The 20699-nt window shown below is 36.9% G+C and overlaps 1 protein-coding gene across 1 annotated transcript in view; it reads right to left on the minus strand.

Annotated features, from left to right (window-relative positions):
- Positions 1-2494: 2494 nt before the first annotated feature.
- Positions 2495-20699, minus strand: part of irs1 (insulin receptor substrate 1) — a 43032-nt gene continuing 24827 nt past the window's right edge. The window contains exon 2 of the mRNA XM_052017754.1: positions 2495-3538. Coding sequence (XP_051873714.1) covers positions 3534-3538 — 5 coding nt within the window. The 3' untranslated portion in view covers positions 2495-3533. The remainder of the gene's footprint in view (positions 3539-20699) is intronic.

Consider the following 20699-nt stretch of genomic DNA (forward strand, 5'->3'; position numbering starts at 1 on the left):
CTCTTCCCATGGTATGATAAGAACTTTACACTAGGTATGTTCTAACTAGTGCTCTATACAGTTCTTGTATGATCTCCTCAGTATCATATTCTATGCCACACACAAAAAAACGATCCTGTGTGCATTCTGAATCAATTTGCTCTGCTACCTTCAGGGATGTATGGACATACAAGGAAACATGGAGGAACAAACTGAATCTACAATTTATCTTGTACTCTCATGCTTTGTTTTCCTTTGCACTTAGTCAGAGTCATACAGCATGGGAACAGATCCTTTGGCCCACCAAGTCCATGCCAACCATGAAGCAGCCATTAACACAAATCCAATTTAGTTCACCCCATATTCTCATTAATTCCTCCACATTCTACCACTTACCTACACACTAGAGACAACTTAGTTACCAATTAACCTACCAATATACATGTCTTTGGCATGTGGGAAGAAACCAGAGCACCTAGAGGAAACACACATGGTCACAAGTGAGAAGGTGCAAACTCCACACAGACAGCACCCAAGGTCAGAATTGAACCTGGGTCATTGGAGTTGCAGGACAGCAGCTCTACGAGCTACACCATTTTGCCAGCCCACTTCTATTTGGCTTTTTTTTTGTCCACCTAACCAGCTCATTGATGCCTTCCTGCAGTCTAGAGCATTGCACTGACAGTTTTGGTACCTTCCACACACTTCTTAACCATGGCATCTATTTTTAAATACCAATTATTTGTGCATGCCATGAAAAGCAAAGGAACCTATGCCAGCAGAACAATTACCAAGTCCTCCAGTCACTAAGACTATTCTCAACTTTTGCTTTTCCTGAGCTCATTTTTAAATCCAACTTGTCACTTCTTCTATGATCATATGGGCTCACTGGGAGAAAGCAAAAAAAATAACCAACATGGTTTTAAGTTTTTTTTTAAAAAAGGTACACCAGCTGAGATCTAATAGCATTCCTTGCTGGCAATCTGGAGCATGGTATTATTTCGTTTTTAACACTGCGTTTTGGTTTAATGCCACTGCTCAAACACTTCCTGCAGCAGATGATCTAAACAGTTTAAGATCAATTAGAACCTAAATTTTGCTGCTGCTTTTGTTTTGCACTATTTATTTTTGTAATGTATAGTAATTTTTATGTCTTTGCACAGCATTACTGCCACAAAACAACACATTTCACGTCATATAGGCCAGTGATAATAAACCTGATTGAATCAGATTCCACTGGAAGTTTCACTCATTTGTCTCTCCTGACTCCTCTTACTTTAATAACGATTCCAGGTTATCTTTAAATCAAAAAAGAGAAATATCTTTTTATGAAATTAGATTGTTCAGCTGTGATTAGTTGATATTTTACATAAGAAAACATCTGAAGTGTGACAGTGTCAAAACTTTCACATAAGTAGATGTATTGCTTTCAGCATTTTTGTAGTAAAATCCGACAGTCATAAAATCTCCTATGAATATGGAATCAAACTCGTAAAAAATGCAGCTAAGTAATCGTGTGGGAAGTGACCACACTTGAAATGGTAATATGCGTTATCATGACAGCTGAAAGTACCGTAATAATCCTTTATACAGTGGAGAGATGGATATGTATTTAAAATCCTACACAATGCCCAAGATCAATGCCTCTAGCAATCCAGTGAAACAAGCTGTCCTTTGAGACAGCTATTCAGAACTGATTACAAAATGTCACTTTTACAATTTATAAAGCCAATTCTTACTGTTAAGTGAATATTTACACTGAAAAGTTCCTAATTACAAGATCTCTACATTAGAGACAAAGATAGTTGTTCTACAAGCATACTGTCTTCTTGCCTCTTGACATTCACAAATCCCATCAGGCTGATAGGACAAATGTTATTTCACCGCAACCTTTTAGGGTTGCTAGCAAAGCATACGTGGGTCAGTTTCAATTCAATCTTAAATTTCATAACCTAAAACTGCCAAAAACACAGCACTGATCATCAAGCCTGACTCAGACAGGTTTATCTGAAGGCCACCAGAAATGGAACTGGTCTCACCAATACAAGAAAATATGTTCCAAATATGGGGTAGATTTTTAAATAACTACCAAGTATAAAACAGACACTGCAGATCACCTGCTTGTTAATGCACTGTTTAATCCCTACCTCCATTTTAACAAAATAGGGAACAGAGTGTAATGCTAAAGTGGCTAGTTACTAGAAATTAATTTTTAAATAAGAGGCCATATTTCCATAACATTCCTCCACATTGCCCAAATGTTTCATCCTCTTCCAAACTTACTTTTGCATCTTGTTCCAAACTCACTTTTGCATGTCAATCCTACAAAACCATTAATTTTTTTTAAGAACCCAAACTATCAATTCAGAAATAAAAATTAACAATATTTAAGCATTAAATAGTAGCAATTATTTGCAACTTCCAGCAAATTTATACATAAAGCATCTTGTGAATTATCTTGTGAGCAGTAAGGACATAGCCCATTACTTAATCAAGTCACCATCGGGACAAAAAAATGTAATCATTTTCTAATTTATTACTTACAGGGAGTTGGGGGAGGGGAGTCAGTCTCCAGAAATTACAAACACAACACTGCCCATCCCAGGGCAGCTCATGGATGTATACATTGCCCAGGTACATAATATATACAGAAAGAAAAGGAAGACTAAATGTGATTGTTTTTGAGTAAGGTTTTGAATTCCATCGAAGTTCAGTACCATGTACAGTGATGTTCACATCCCGTCTGTAATATATCTCACATAGGAAGGCCGAGTACAAAATTGTGAAATTATTTCTATGCAGATGGATTGCATTACTGGTACCATATCAGTGAAAGGGACTGTACACCAAAGCCTGTACTTCAGGATTATGCTATGTATAAACAGCTTTTATCCAAGAATAGAAACATAATCCATTCTCACTACGTATATTCACAAGTTTTAAAGAAAATTTCTGTTTATATTTAGAACTGTAATTTACCTCCAGACACATCAACAATGGATGTGCATCAGGAAAAAAAGTTACACTTTCAGTTCAAAAAAGTATCAATATAAAGGAAGCAAAAATGTTAAATATTATTCTGTATTTTCCAAACATTAGCAACTTTTTAAAAATCAATACTTCTCTATACTTAATAATTTACAGTGAAAACCTTAATGTTTTTCAGCAGCACGTGAAAGTCAAGGTTAATGCATGTATGTTACAGTCCAGGTTAGGCATTTGAGTTGCATTGCTGACAGTTTTTCCATTTGTTTACTGAGATTGTTGAAGTAGAATGTACTGAGGAAACTGAGGCAGATTCGCTGTTGTGCATGTGCCATAACACACACTGTGCACCCCACAGATACACATATGCGCAAGGACACACACAATGACGAACATGCAATCCAGTCAGAAAACTATGTCCTGAGGTTTCTTGCAGCAAACTGGAGTGATCTTGATGTGTCGTACCATAACTTATGTGAAAGAGTGAGGTCCTAGTTGTACTGTACAAATTATTCGAAGCCTGGGGCGTCATTAAGTCCATGTAAGGCTTGCCGAAGGCTAGGGAGATGTCATTCTGGAAAAGAGAAGCACAAAGCAAATTAGGATTTTCTCACTGAGCAAATAAAAAAAACAGCCAATTCATATATACATCTATATATGAAGCAAAAGTAGTATATATACTAAGAAGGAATCTTTACAATCTTATCTTTTGGATTCCTGATTTATCGGTAAATGAACCTCACCATTTCTTTATAAAGCTTTATATTACAATATACAACTGCTAGTTCATAACATAACCAAACATACATTCATGCATGCATATACAGAAAAGGGAACATGCAGTTACAAGCCTAAATTTTGGAGAAAGCAGCAACATCCCAGTCCACAATTACAAATAAAATTGGTTTCGTCCTAATTTGCAGGTAGAGAGAATTTAATAATCTCCGTGGAAGTCAATCCACAGGCACCTTCCAATCCTACACTGTATCCTTGGCAAAATATGGCCACCACAATTGTGATGGAAACCCAGCAAAAGGAATCCAAAGAAAAATTACTCTGTTGTTTCAATCCTACTCTTGAATAGAACTGATATTTTGTAATTATGGAGGTTCATTTTCTACAAGCAACTGCCATTAACATGTGGATATGCTAACCCTGTCGATGTAAACTGTTAAGACCCTAACACCTTTGTTAACAGCAAATCAATATACAATTCAGCTCCCATTTTACACTTAAAACCAATTCATTCTCAACCACCAATTTAAATAAATCCCCAAGTTTTGCCATTTTCATACATTTAGTGACTTGTATATTACAATAATAAGAAGTGATACCCATTTGTATATTCAGCAACTTTTAGAGTTGTGGCTCTTGTACATAACAGAATTAAATTGGCTAAAAATGCTATAACCATTGTGCATGTGGATATCTTCTATCATATGGCCTATTTTCTTTAGTTAGGATCAGCCATTGTTCCAAAAGCTGCCTCACTCAAACCAATGAGAGAGCACTGTGGCTAAAGGCAGCTTGCACTTTTCCCTGTCCTGTTTTTCTATTTTGCTATTAGGTTTGTTTTATTAACAAGTGATGAAATTTAGGAGTGCAGAGAAACTTTCAAAGATAATGCTGGAATGAAAGAGTTTAACCAGGGTCAAGAGTCTTTTAGCAGCCAAATCAGGTTGTGTCATTTCAATAATCTAATTACATATAATTATAGTACTCAGGAAGGAAATCAAATTAAATGGCAGTCAGATGCAATTTCTCAGGATGAGCCAAGGCAGTGTATTTACTAGTTTGCATTTCCATGGGCACCTGATAACCATTATGTTCCTCTGTAGCAACTATTTTTTCAATGTACAAACTGTCAAATGCAATAGAAAATTGAGGAAAAAACTTAAGAGGACATCTCTATCAGGCCAAATCACAAACATGTTAAGCTCTGATGTTGAACAAATACTCTTCTTCCCACCACTGCAATTCCACAACAGCTTTAAAACAGCAACGGATGAAAAAGATGGTCAAAAGGTTGGACTGATTTTGTCCACAATTTTAAACCTTGAGATTCAAGTGATCCTTCCAGTCACTTCATATGGTTCCTTCTCCAAAACACTCCCCTTGCTAGACTCTACAAACTTTAACCAGTTACATATGTCTGGTCCCATTTTCCCATAGCTTCAGTTCTTACTAACAGTAATTGGCTTTCCAAGCCCAAATATTTCAAGTATAAAATCTTTTGTCTTTATCTTCAAATCTTTTCATGGTCTCTGCACAGATTTTCTTCTTCATCTCCTATGGCCACATATCCTCAAATCTTTAATCCTCTTGTCAACAGTTTACAGAAAGTATTTCACTTAATTTTGGAAGAAAACAACTACTAGATTCCCAATATTTCACGTTTTTGTTTTGGAGATCTTCATTTCAAAAATTTCAAAAGGTAAAAATACTTAAAAATAAAGCTGAGCATATTGTTTATCATTTACTATTTGCTCCATAATAATTTGAAAGATGAATATATAATCAAGAATTTTCATTTCAATGTACCTGTATCAGTTTCTCATGGCACTTAAACCACCATTTACACTAATCAGAGTAATTTTAAAAATGTTCCAGAAAGATATTGCTCACGTTATTCCGTTTTGTGACCTATTAATCATCCACATTTCGCACAAGCACAGAAATTCAATTCAAATGCTTGTAGCAGCCTGTATTGAACCACAGGCAAGGTCAATGGATTGAAGTCCAGATTAATGTCAGGACAATGACCAATCAATTAGTGACCTTATTCTGGAAGAAATAATTGTAGTCAGAAGTTCTTCTATAGGTCACATTTATATCTGAAAATTGTATTTGAAATGCAACTTTTTGAAAAAAGTCCAAGCAATCTTACCAGCCCACTGGGCCTTTCAAAAAAATGTCAGCACAGGAAGCCACTGGGGAAGAGCTTGTGCCGATGATAACATCCCTATCAGAACATCTGTTCTAATCTAATTTCTTTATGAATTTATCATGTCTTTTACCATCTTCAATCATTTATCTAATTATGAATGTAGTCCAGTTACTTTATCATCTTCAGGTCTGGTTTTCAACCCTCCCTGGGAAATGCCTTAGAAATAGTTACACCCACAAGAACTCTGTCTCATATTTAAAAGACATAGTCAGCTAACCAAGAGAAAACAATGCTTTCATTGCAAAAACAAATTTCAATTAATGTTCAGTCACAGGATAAAAAAAAATGCAAGTTAGCAAATACATGCAAGCACATAATTCTGATGAGAAACAGACTGCAATGCCTTCAATGATCTATTTCAAAATGGCACCTATATCCTTGATCAGATTTGAACCTAAGAGTCGGTGAAGAATGAAATTTATTCACTTTACAGAAGACTATAAAAGATGCACTTTCTTAATGCTAAAAATAAAAGTTTTATAATGTACTGCAGATTTAATGATAGACTTAGAAAACAAGTATCTTATTAAAAAGGGTTAGATCTAATAGTTCCAAATGCTAAAATAGATTTATTGAATTTTGAAGAGATTATATAATTATTGTAAATTGTGATGCTTTAGTATTTACAGTATATCATGGAGCTGGCAAATGTATGAGTTACAAGAAAGATTTAAATTGTTATTCAGGGCTCACAAGAAAGATAAAGTACAGGGACACTGTGCTCCCTTTCTATTTTATAACATTGTACTTGAAAAGTAATTCAATAGCAATTGCCAACATTTCTTTTACTAATGGTTGGCTAGTATTGGTTTTCCATTTTCACAGAATAAGTGGAATAACAAAATCCTGAAATTCCATATACCATGAGGAGAATTTGACTTGCTCTGTTCCACTACAACAGTGGATTGGATAATATCATGCCTTTTCCACAATCTCTTTCTACAAAGTTTCAGGTTTGCCCACATGGACAAGCATTCAAAGCAATAATGGCTTAAACCGAGCCAACAAACTTTAATTGCATTGCAGCAGGTTGCAATATAATCCAAGTTATAACACAGTTTATGCAGCAAATAGACAGGTGCCCAAGAGTTGGTTGAACCAACTCGAAGGGATGTTTCAAACCATGCAAAAGCAAAAGTGGCAGAGCTTGCCTGTAAACCTCCAACTCTTTGAGATGAGCTCTCACTATGCAAAAGGAAGCATTGAACATTATTTTTTTTTTAAGATTCTGCTTCGTTTATGAGTCAAGGACACAAGTGATAACACTCTCTTCCAATGATTTTTTTTAAATGGACTGGTTAAGAAACTAAATCTTCCCTCAAAAACAGAGGCTTGTAAAATAGTGTGATTAAGACCACCTTCATAGGTTCATGTTCCATCCTAAACCACCCTTTCCGAAGTAACACCATCTTTTCATGACTAATATAAACACAGTTGGTAATACAGAATCTTTCAATGGTTTCATGACTCTGAATGCTTCAATTATGTCCCCTTGTAAATTGAGTCTTAAGGTCCAGTTAGAATTCCTCAGGTAACCTACTACTTTGATTAAACCAATCCAACAAATTTGAAATGCATTGCAGCAAGTGTGATACAATGTATAGATATTAATAACTTTCTACTAAATAAAATTTAAACTGAAAATATCTGCACTGTTCAGATTGAACATGCAAAATCATACAATAGCAAGATACATCAGATGAAAATATAAATTGCATTTTTAATTTGCTTTTAAAATTACTCTCTAATCCCAAAAATAAAAATCTGTTCATCTAAAAGCACATAATGTTTGTTGAGACCTACTTTGCCGGGGTGACCTACATGCCATGAAACTGTACAAATCGAAGAACCAATAAAAATTCATATTTTATATGTTCCTGAGAGTTACAAAACCGTTAATCAAAATAACACAATTGTACATCATGTTAATGTGCACCGATACACAGTGGCTTGGATACCTTGGAAATGCTGATGTGGACATAGAACGCAACTGCCTGTCAGATAAGCATAGTAACTACTCACTTGATCAATTACCAAATCAAGCAATGTGGACTGCTTTCTTGCAAACTACCAGAGGACATTCTTAGCTGGTGGGTTGGTTTTAAATGTTGCAGTGAAAAGCATGCACTACAGATGCACAAAGGATAAAAACAAAAATACAAAATTCCATCTAAACTACAATTGAACGGCTCTCAAGACCTCTCAAAAAGAAGGCAAGGATTATAGGTAATTCAGAGAACCATTCCTCCAAATTATGTGTGGAACCATGGTGGAACTCACACCCTCAAGTTATGAAACTGGTAATTTATACACCAACACCAAGTTGCCATAAGAATTCAAGCTCACGTATGTACTTACGGGTGGTAAGCTACAACTTCATTGGTTATACAGAACTGGTTTAAGGCAGTTAATGATGGCCAATAAAGATATCTTTATTAGCCACATGTACATCGAAACAGAGTGGAATATGCATCTTTTGCGTAGAGTATTCTGGGGGCCAGCCCGCAAATGTCGCCACACTTCCGGTGACAACATAACGTGCCAACAACTTCCTAACCCGTACGTCTTTGGAATGTGGGAGGAAACCAGAGCAGCTGGAGGAAACCCACGCAGACACTGGGAGAACGTACAAACTCCTTACAGACAGTGACCGGAATTGAACCCGGGTCGCTGGCACTGTAACTGCTACAATAAAGGCAACACTGTCAATATCTTCCACTCATGTAAACAAAATAAACTACCCAGATTCAGAAGAGAAAAATTGTACTGCATCTAGATACCGATTCACACCAGCTGCCTTAACGACTTTAAACCATACCGTGGAACAGCACTATTTGTGGCCACCATAAACAATAAATGTAATTATGCTAAAGTACCAGCACATTTAATAGTAAAGGTCACTGTGGTCAGATTAACTTCTTATGCTGGGAATCCTGGATAAAGAAAGTGTGAACAACATGATGTTTTTGTAAAGTACTTCATGCCTAGTACTTTACAAAAGTTACTAATATTGACAATATAAATCATGACAATTATCCCAGTGAAACTTCAATAGTTCTGAGAAAAATGTATTTCCAGTTGGTACTGATCAGTATATCAAAGTTATCACACCATAGGGAGCTTTACAGAAAGGTCAAGGGGCCCTTGAAAAGTCTAGGGAATTCATTACAGTGAGGTTAAATATAATTTGCTGTAGCACAATCTTTTCCTGGTTTTTAAAGATAATATTTAGTTACATCTCTCCCACTAAATAATGAAAATATATTATTTCAAATCTACTAAATTATCACAGAGCAAAAGGTATCACTTGTAAAAAGTCTGAAGCCAAGAATAAAAAAAATACTTGGCCAAGTTTCCTGAAAACATTCTAAAATTCCAGAATTTGCTAATGTGGAAGAGCAAATATAGTTTTTGCAATTTTGCACTATATTTACAACCACAGAGACAAGATTTCTTTCACCACAAAGATTTCAAAAATGCAATCACCTTCATAGATTGAAAAATTAATAAACCACCTATGAGAAACAGCCATCTGTAACTGGATACAAAACATCACAATTTTAAATGGTTGTGTAATGCATCTTCATCTCTCATCCAAAAACCACATAGCCAAGAAAAGAAATGCGCAGGTGCACTTCATTTAATATCAGCTATCACATTCTATTGATCAGATAAACAGTCTGTGCAGTAGGTCTTTTTATTACTGTCTGGCACACCGGATTTGCAACAGTGAGTGGTTTATTTCCCAAAGGTACAATGAGGTTAGTGGATTAATCTGTAATGACTCCTGTGAAAAATGTGGTCCTTTCTTTTTTCAATAGGATATCTAGACCATAAACACTGATAGCTCTCCTGAAGGACTTCATTTAATAAAAAGGCACTAAAATCAAATAGATGACTAGAGGTATGAAGAAAAACATTTCTTCTCTAACTTAATCTACGACTGTAAAATTATACCCAATTACACCCGATCTTCAGATTACCACAGTCCCAAATTGCTCTGTTAGCTGTACGATTGTAAGAACATGCAGCAATAATATATGGATTTAATACCATTTTCTCCTGTTGACAATGTAGCTTTGGTAAAGCAGCCAGTGTAATCAAAGACCCCACCCACCCCAGATTTTCTCTCTTCTTTCCCCTCTCCCATCGGGCAGAAGATACCAAAGCTTGAAAGCACGTACCACCAAGCTAAAGGACAGCTTCTATCCTGCTGCTATAAGACTATTGAACAGCTCCCTAGTATGATAAGATGGACTCCCTTACAACCTTCCTTGTTATGACCTTGCATAGTTATTGTCTACGTTCATTTTATCTATAGCTGTTACACTTTATTCTGTATTCTATTGTTTTGCCTTGTACTACATCAATGCACTGTGCAATGAATTGATCTGTATGAACGGTATGGAAGACAAGTTTTTCACTTTACCTTGGTACAAGTGACAATAATAAACCAATTCTAATGCTTTGATGATTTCTAGCTGTGTAAAAAAGGTAGCACAAATATGCAGTATAAACCAGCAGCAGAAAGACAGCGACAACAGAATAAGAACAACCAGACATTCATGATCGCAGGAACACTTGAAATGGAGATTGTACCAACTTGATAACTTCCATAACTACAATCGAGTTATTTTCAACTTCAGCGGAAGGAGCAAATTAGAAATGTATGGATACACAAATACCAATCTATACTGAATTAGGTCTCAAAGAGATTAAATCGAAAATTCCAGAAGTTGCATTTCTGCCGTAAATGTACATCTGTGGAAATTGAGGATTACATCAAGCCCACCCATGATATATGTATGATGCAATAATCACTTAGACAAGGTACAATGGGAATCTATGCCTCTGAGAACAATTTTCCAGCAAAAAAAATCTGAAAGAAAGAAGAGAAAAAATTGAAAAATGCAGGTATATACTGTAATTGGCAATATCTAACACAGGCAGTCATCATCTTGTATGGAGAGTACAGTAAAATAGTCTATTCCACCTCCACAAATATGAGATTAACAACCATCTCTTTTAAGTGATCAGAAAGACTAATCTGTCTTCCATCTGCACCCACCGAATTCAATCCTGTAACATTAGACTTTTGGCTGTGCATTCCCACATCTAGGACTTTTCGACTTGGTTGATTAGTGCCCCCATTAGTCAAAGTAAATTACTCTTTAGTTATGAATTTGCTTCTTAGTCTGCAGTCAAAATTTTGGGCAGTGGAGTTTATCACATGGCTTTGCACAGTGTGACCAAATAGTTCTACTGAAAACATGCTATAATGTCACTCTCCAGATATTCACTGTTGTATACACACAAGCACACACACAATGTACAATAACAGACAATTCTGGAACCTATAATCACTCTCTACACTACAATATATTGTACCTTCATGGAATACACCCCAGTTTAGTCCTCAAATGGGGGTCTTTTCAAATAACTGATTTTGCTGAACAATTTGTACAGCACTATTGAAGTCAAACATCTAATGCAGTTTTCATTATGGCTGATTTGTAATTTTCATATTCAACATTTGTTCTTTATATTGTTAAAAAATAATTAGAGATCAGTTAATGCACCAGAGGTATGACGTATATCACTTCATCTGCACACCTGTCACCTGCATAAGATGAATACATTTCCCTGCTATTCAAAATTACTCACACCCTTCCTCCAGGCGAACAATCTTCCCTGGAGATCATTATTAAATCTCATTAAAGCCACATTAACAGTATCAAATAGCTCAATTCTGGAATCAAATCACAGTACACGATTTGGTCATCTCAACTTTTGCCAGAAACCCAAGGGGGAAAAAAAAACTTTTCTCCAGCAAATATAAATTGCACCACAAAGTAGCATAAATAAATGATCTGGGTTCCAGTAGTTGGTGAGCCATAATTGAAGAACAAGGGTCTAAATTGGATGGTTTATGAAAACAGGTGATAGAGAAAGTGGGGTCGGGAGGTGGGGGAACAAGGGAAATTGTGATGCAGGGTTAACCTACTTCTACTGCCTCCAAAGTAAGCAGCTCACCAAGCTGGTGCAGCCCACATATTAAAAAAAATTGTAGTGTCCAGCCAACACTATCTGTGCTGCTGAGTAGCTAAATGCCTTAGCAGGAGTCAGTATCTTGTGGCAAGCAGCATTTAAAGCTAGCCTACATCTCTAAGGGATGGTGAATTGAGGCTGCAGAACCTAACAGCAATTTTCTGACCAAGGATGTTTGAAAAATGACAGAATTTGAGAGAGGACAGGCTGAATTTTTCTGATATAACAGCGCAGGTCTTGAGGGGTGATGGGAGGTAGGGGCAAGGAGGAGGAGGAGAAGAGTTTTATCCATACAAAGCCAGAAGGCCCTCCACATAACCTTTTAGGTCCAGATCAGCATGATCATGAAAGCCAGGAGTCAAGCCCAAGCCTGATGAAGTGCAGCAATGTATTCAATGGCCTCACTTGACTCACATGACTAATAAAAGGTCAATGAATGCTTCTTCCTATGGCATATTCCACCAGCTGCATCACTGACTTGGACACTGTACAATTCACCATATCCTAATTACTCACTTAGCAATAATTTCTTTTAATCAGGACTCTCAGTGGTTCTTCTAATCGACAAACACTTAGCATGCCTCACACTCAGATTTGCATGCACTTTCCAGATATTGACCCGTGACAGCCAGATAACAAATGTGACTTTGCAACATTAGTCTTGTCAAATATATACACATACATCAGGCACTATTTCAAAACTGACAGAGCACCCATACAAGCCAAACCATCGACATACAGAATTCATTTTACACCCAAAGTCCTCATATGCATTCCACTTTCCACTTTTATGTAGGCACACACTGTGGGAATATTTATTTGAGGAGGTACACCATTTCCAACAATAGACAAAATAAAAGGGATGCATGTTGCTGATACCCAAATGAAGTGGCTTGCAAAATTTGAGTAAAACCATGTTTCTTTCTGCTGACTGGGAAAATATATCATTCACCAACCCTCTTATTCCTGTAGATAGCTCTGAATTGTAAATGAGATTCACCTACATCAAAATGACCTTAAATCTCCCTCTTCTTAGCCAATCCCTCGGGATCAACAATGATTTGCTTCCATTCTGGTTTTGTGGGTTCTGAGATGACTAATGAGGTCAATGTGGGAATCAGTCTCTTTGATGGGGCAGGCGGATGGGCAGTTTGTCAGCTGGTGCACTCTTTCTGCTGTTTATTCAGGGCTTCTGTGGGCTCTAAAAGCATGTATTTGAGGCTCTCAATACCATCCCGAATGCATCTTCTGCACTATAAGCAGTCATGGGTTCTATGCATAGATGTTACATTTTGAGCATCATCCTTGAATCTTTTCTTCTGCAATCTCTTCCCCATTACAGAGCCAGAAATAGAGCTTTTCTTTCAGGAGTCTAGTGCCAGGCATTTGAAAGGTGTAGCTTATCCAACAGAACTGACTGCACATAACCAGGGCCTCAATACTGGGGATGTTGCCGTGGGACATGACTCCGACACTGATCTGCTGAATATCCAGTGAATTTGGAGGAATGCACATAAAGCTTTGGGGATATTTTTCTTATGGTTTGAGATGACTGCAGTTGGTAGTCCAGATCTAAGAGTTACATAGAAGGACAGCGATTACAGTAAATCATGAGTTTTGTGCCAGTCTTAATCTTCAAATACCCTTTTCATCAATCGACCAAAAACTGTGCTGGTGGATTGAAGGTGGTAGTAAATTTCATCATCGGTGTCTGCCTTCACACAGTGCAATAAAACAGGTCTTGTATTTTGTTTTTAAACCATGGAATCATTGTCAACTGCAGTAATGCTTCTGTGAAAGATGAACTTGCATAGGATTTGGATAGATCTCCCAAGCTGGCATATCGTGCCTTCATTAGGCAGATTATTGAACGTTAGTGCAGGTAGGTTATGGTATAACTTTATAAAACATTGGTTAGGCCACGGTTTTGGTCACCACATTATAGGAAGGAAGTGATTGCAGAGGACATTCACCAGGATGTTGCCAGGGATTTTGCCTTTCAGTCATGGAGAGACTGGATATACTGGAGGATTATCCAGTGAATTTGGAGGAATGCGCAGAAAGGTTTAATTTCCTTGGAGCAGAGAAAGCTGAAAGGGGACTTGATTGAGGTCGACAAAGTTTTGTGGGGTGTAGAATGTAAGAAACGTTTCCCCATAAAACAAGAGGGATTTTGCAGAGATGCTCATCTTTGAATCACTGGTTGATGTTAAAGCACCGTTAATTTCACAAAAATATTGTAAAACAATGGAATTTCAGAAGATGACAACCAATGCATGTACTACAGTCACTTCTTTCAAAATTTTGGGATGCAGGGAATTGGGTTCTTGGGATTTATTGCCTTTTGGTCTCATTGATATAACAGCTTCTATCCCACTGTTATAAATCGAATGGTTCCCTAGTACAAACAATATTCTTCCATGAAGTCAGACACACTATTTAACTTATCTGCAACTTCCTTATCCCCCACCCCCGTGTCATTTCTTTTTCCCCAACATAAATTTCACCTGTATAAGTCTATAAGGGAACCACAATAACTTTTGCTAATCGTTTCCCTTTATGTAGCTATAGAAGCTTTCATAGTGCTTTCTTGTTCCTCAAGATTTTTGCATTCTGCTTTCTCCTTGCTTATCAATTTATTGGTCATCTGAAATTTTCCCACTCTTCAGGTTTACTTGCTCTTTTTGGCAACATTGCAAGTCTTTTCCATTATTGTAATATTAATTTTAATTTCTCCCATTAGTTACATCTTGGCCAATTTTCCTAATATTTTTTAATGCCATAAAGGGATAAACAGTGCTTTAATTCTTTAAACTAAGCCATTGCATGTTTACTGCCATACCTTTTAATGTTGCTTCTCCAATCTATCATAGCCAACTTGTGCTTCATTGCTTTGTAGCTTGCTTTGCTTAAGATCGAATAAAATCACTTTCAATTTTTATATAAAATTTAATCACTATATGACAGAAACAGCAGAAAACAGCAATGTAAATTAGCTGAAATAATTTAAAAGAAAATCACACATTTCCAATATATTTGTTAGATATTTACATGATGTGCACAGAATATAAATCAGTCATAGGCTGGTTTGTATAATGCCCCCAAATTGAAATCTAGAACTAACTTAAGGGTTCTGATGATAGGTCATTGACTTGAAATGTGAACTGTTTCTCTGCACAGCTATTTCCAACACTTTTCCGTTGTGCTGATTACCCAATAGAAAGTCTATTTGTAAAACATCAGTGCTTAGAAGCATCACAAATATTCATCAACTTTCATCACTGTACCAGTACACTAAATAATTTTCTGCAATAAGGAACAAAAACCAGAATACAAAAATCTGAGAGACTTTCAATTATATTTTTTCCAAAAAATGTTGAGTATATAAAATGTCTGCAAACATTTTCTATAATAGTACAAAAACTGTATATGCACCCCACTCTATAACTTCTCCATCTCAACTGCAAAAGCCCCTAGCCCATCATAATTTATGTCACCTGGTTAAAACAACACATTGCAGCCAGTTCAAGAAGTGCCTGAAACAGGAACATGCCACAGCCCTACCCAAGCCACCTCTTCAGATGTAGTGTTTTTAATCAATGCAAGATGTGTTTGGTTCCACTGTACAGCAGACAAACTATTCACCAGAAATGAAATACCATCCATTCAACAAAATACAAATACAAAAACGCAATGTCATCCACAGCATCTCTTCTTGCTTTAAACTATGACATATAGGCATCAGATGTTTATCAGTCAAGTTTATTGTCATATGTGCAAGTACGGTAAGGTACAGGTACAATGAAAACCTTGCTGCAGCATCACAGGCAAATAGGCACAGACAACACACAGAATATACATTATACAAGACAATGAAAAGACAAATAAAATAGGCTGTGCAAAACAAGACTTTAGTGCAAAGAAAAACAAAGACACAATCCAAGACAAGACCATTGTAATGCAAGAGGTGGTCCAGAGTGTTCCATTGCTGAGGTAAAGTTAGGGTTGCACAGGTCGGTTAAGAACCTGATGGTTGTAGGAAAGTAGGTTGTAGCTGTTTCTGAACCTGGCGGTGTGGAACTTCAGGCTTCTGTACTTCCTTCCTGACAGTAGCAGCGACGAGGGCATGACCTGAGTGGTGGGGATCCTTGATGGTGCCTTCTTGAGGCAGTGCCTCCTGTAGATGTTGTTAATGGTGGGGAAGGTTGTGCCCATGAGGGACCGGGCTGTGTCCACAATCCTCTACAGCTTCTTGTGTTCCTGTGCATTGGAATTGCCATACCAGGCTATGACAGAACAAGTCTACTTTCAACATGCATCTGAGTAGTTTAAGTATTTGCTGACATGCCAAATCTCCTTAAGCTTCTAAGTAAAGGCACTGGCACACCTTCTTTGTGATTGCATTTATGTGCTGGGCCCAAAACAGATCATTCGAGATATTAACACCCAGGAATTTGAAGCTGCTTCTCTCTCCACCTCTGACCCATGAAGGAGAACCATTAAGCTGGCTTTCAAAATCTGTGTGACAGACATATTTAATTGGCCATTAATGTTATCCTTAATGCTTGCGCTCCAAAAGGTAACCATTCTTAGTGGCTTCTCTCTTCCAGGGCCTTTTCTCAAACTGCACAGTATTGGCTCACACTTTCAGCTTTACACCATTTGCCAGTTTGGAAAAATACACATCGTATTTAACCACCTCAGGATCAACTCACACTTTAAAATTACCAACTTAAAAAAAAGGCAAACAGATGTGATAAATGACCCCACTGGTTATGCCACCTTTGGTCATCAGGTTATTATATTTGAAAAAGAGAAAGCAATACTTTTAGTCCAAGGGTTTACTGGATTTGACAGATGTATGTTATGGTAGGTTATACTTGGCTCAATTACATGTCAGCACCCCCATAACTACAAACTATTTGTAAAGAATAAAACCCAGTTTGAATCTAAAGAAGCAAATTAAGATATTTTGAATGTCTAAGTTACCTTGTTAAATCACAGGAAATCAAAAGACTGGAAGCTGACATTCTAATAAGGAAAACTATATGCACAGAGACCATAACACTGAAATATAAAAGTCATAAAATGATTTGAATTTATCTTTCATTGAATGTTTTGAACAGTGCTGACTGCAAACTTGGGAGCAGGGTATAATTACAAGCATAAAAAGTTGACTGAATAGTAGTACCAGGAGGTCAGACTCTACGCACTACACCAGATTGAAAGGTCAGATATAGCAAGTAGCTACTACAGTGCATGATAGGAATGTTGCCCCTAAGTAATGTTACACAATCTCAAGGTTATTTGCACAGAAGGTTGAGCAAAACAAAGAAATTTAAATTGGTAGGACAAAAACAAATACTAATTGTCAGTTTGGTTTTCAATATAGTCTAATGGTACTAAAATAGAAGTATACTAGATTATAAAGATCATAATTACAGGTTTAGGTAACAGAAAGTTAACAGATATAGCAGTAACCTTTCAGGCATAAAGATTGCATAAATATTGGGATAAATACAAGTAATTGCAGATACATAGTAAACATCAGCTGATTAGTTATTGATAAAGTATCAATTTGACATGTTAAGTTTCAAAAGATCATGGACACTTGGGTAAATGGGATTGTCAGAAATAGTACCAGTTGTACCCGAAAACAAGATGTCAATAATGATGATGCATGTTAAATTGTTGAAGCAGCACAAAATTTACAAAATTCTTAAGGTGCTTCACAGGGTTGATGTTTCCCCTGGCTGGGGTATCTTAAACCAGGGGTCACACTGGTTAGCATCCAGGACAGAGAAGGAATTCCTCATGCCAGAGGTAGTGAATCTTTGGAATCCTCTACCCAAGGTGGCCATGGAAACTCAATCACTCAAATGTTCAAAACAGGGATCGATAGCTTTTCACCTATTAGGGAGCACGAGGGACATGGGCTTAGTGCAGGAAAGGTCAGACCATATCTGATTAAATGGCACAGCAGGCATGAGGGGCCTGCTAAAGAAAACTGAGGGAGGGAAATTTTGGTACGGATCTTCTTAAAGAGAATTGCTAAAGAAAACCAATCAATCCACAACTAACAAATCAAATCTTTTCAGCCATTATGCAGATGATAGAGGACAACTAAGTAGTTAACAACGAGATGGTGGTTCCCTAAACATAACCATACCTATTGACTGTAGAGCCTAGAATGCAGGTGCAAAAGATAAAGTTGAAGCATTCACAACCATCTTCAAAATGGAAGATCCACCTCAATCTCTCCCCCAGATCCCCTTTATCACATGTGCAGTCTTTATCCAATTCAATTTACTCCATGTGATATCAAGAAATAACTCAATACAGCAAAAGTTCTGGATCCTGACAAATGTTCATATGCTGATATGCACAACCATCTCTAGCTAGTTAATCAATGACCTATCCTCTAACACAAGGCAAAAGTGGGGAAGTTCACACAGAAATTGACAGCGTCAATTTGCATCTGCAACTCCTCTGATAATGAAGCAATTAGTGCCCACATACATGAAGATCTGAACAACATCCAGGCTTGAATTGGTAAGTATCATGTAACATTCACATCACACAAGTGCCAAACAATGACTAGGTCTAACAAGACAGAGTGTAATTATCTGCCTTTGAGATTCAATGTAATCATCAGTGTCATTGCCAGTAATGTCTTGGAGATCATGAAAAACAGAAAATTTAAAATGGACCAGTCATATAAATACTGTGGCTGCAAAGATGGTCAAAGTCTGGTATTCCCCAAAGAGTGACTCAATTGGTGAGTCTTCAACCACCTAGAAGGTACAGAGGATCCCTGGTTTAAGGATGACCTGACTCACGGAAATTCGACTTTACTCAAATTCTCCCATTCATTTTCCAAAGCATTTTTCAAGATAATAATGTTTTGTGGTAATCATTAATGACTGAATACAGTATGTATTCCATTAATTTAATTATAGGTAGCGTTAGGGTGAATATTCAATGAAATTAAATTATAGCAAGTACATGTAGTGATACAATACGGGTGGCTATAGAAAACTGACATCTGATTTACGGAGAAAATCGGCTTACGGACAGCTCTCAGCAATGGAACCCTTATGCAACCCAGGGACTGCATGTAATAGCAAGCGGTGTGATGGAATATTCTCCAGTTGCTTTGGTGATTACAATTCCAACAAAAGCTCAACACCATTCAAAACAAAGACAACCACTTTATCAGCACTCTAACTGCCTCACTCCCTCACCACTGATGTTAGAAGACAACAGCTGCCATTTAGCAAATCACAAGATTTCACCAACACTACCTCAACATCCACCTTACTGAAAATATTATCACCGATTCTTTATGCTAGTGGGTCAAAATCCTGGAACTTCCAACTTAACAGCACCTTGTATCGTTAGCAAAAGAATTGCAGCAACTCAAAGTTAGACCACTACTTCTTCAAACTAATTATTAACCATGGAACAGTTAATAATTACTGGCATTGTCAGCAACAGCCTCATCCTGTGAATAAATAAAAAGTGCTTCAAATACATTTTGTACATTGACATAGTTTTTCCTCACTCTTTCTGGACAAATTTTATTATAGCTAACACAAAGAGCAAATGTGACAAGTATGTACGAATCAAACTATGCCACAAGGCAGCACAGAGGCAGCAGAGTGGTGTTGAAATCATAACTGGCATTTCATTTCATTTTTGACCGAGCAAGTATTACTGGCATCCATGGGATCTCTGCAAAAGAATGCACCAAAAAATACCTTTGGGAATCATTGCACACATGACACACTCATGGTTCAATGGGAACACAGCCTGCTGCTGTCAGTAACCAATCCACTACAAAAAAAGAATTTGAAAGACAATATTTTATGGACTTAAACAAAATTGATCTTTTACACAAATCATGTTTTAGGCAGCCACTTCTCCACTAGAGAACTTAAATCTCCACTGTATGGTCTCTATTAAACTATACCATGGTGATCATAGCAGGAAAATACAGACCATACTGCTAATTACTTTGATACAAATTTACAAAATACCCATACCGAAGATGGTTAATTTTCTGGATATAAAATAGTCATTACACATTCTTATTCCAAAATTTACAAAACAGTAAGGAAATGCTAAAGTAAACATTTTGAAAAATAAGTGAACTTATTTTCATAGCAGCTTGACATCTCCAAGTGCTACTCAGTCCCACAACAAATATTTACGTTTACATATAAACGCACCTTCAACTAGTCAAGGAAGGAGAAATAACCTTAAATATTTAAGCCAGTACAATGAATACACTCAAACATACATACTTTTTTAAAAAAGTGACAATACGCATTACAAACCAGGTTACTTAAAAGGAGTTGAAATCAATATAACTAAAATCCAGTTTAAGGTAATTTCAAATCAACACCCTTCAATTTATGTGCACAGAATTACCCCTTTGTTGAAAGCAACCATTTCCTTTTAAAACCAGTGCACTCCATTGATGTAATGCTAGAGAAGACAACTCCTGAATTTTAAATACAAGTTGCTGGGTCGTTTTCACTGCACTAGATCTAAATTTAAAAGACACAAAACTCTTTGCTGGTGTCCACTAACTTTGTATGTGGTCAGCACTGCAGGGGATTGATAGTTTTTTGTTCTCTTGCAAATGATATTGAGATCACTTCATCCACTAGTTTGTCTCAGCCAAAAAAGTCATTTGCCATGGAAACACTTATGCTCCTGGAGACACAAGCAATTC

The sequence above is a fragment of the Pristis pectinata genome, chromosome 6, assembly GCF_009764475.1.
Source record: "Pristis pectinata isolate sPriPec2 chromosome 6, sPriPec2.1.pri, whole genome shotgun sequence".
NCBI classification, from domain to species: domain Eukaryota; kingdom Metazoa; phylum Chordata; class Chondrichthyes; order Rhinopristiformes; family Pristidae; genus Pristis; species Pristis pectinata.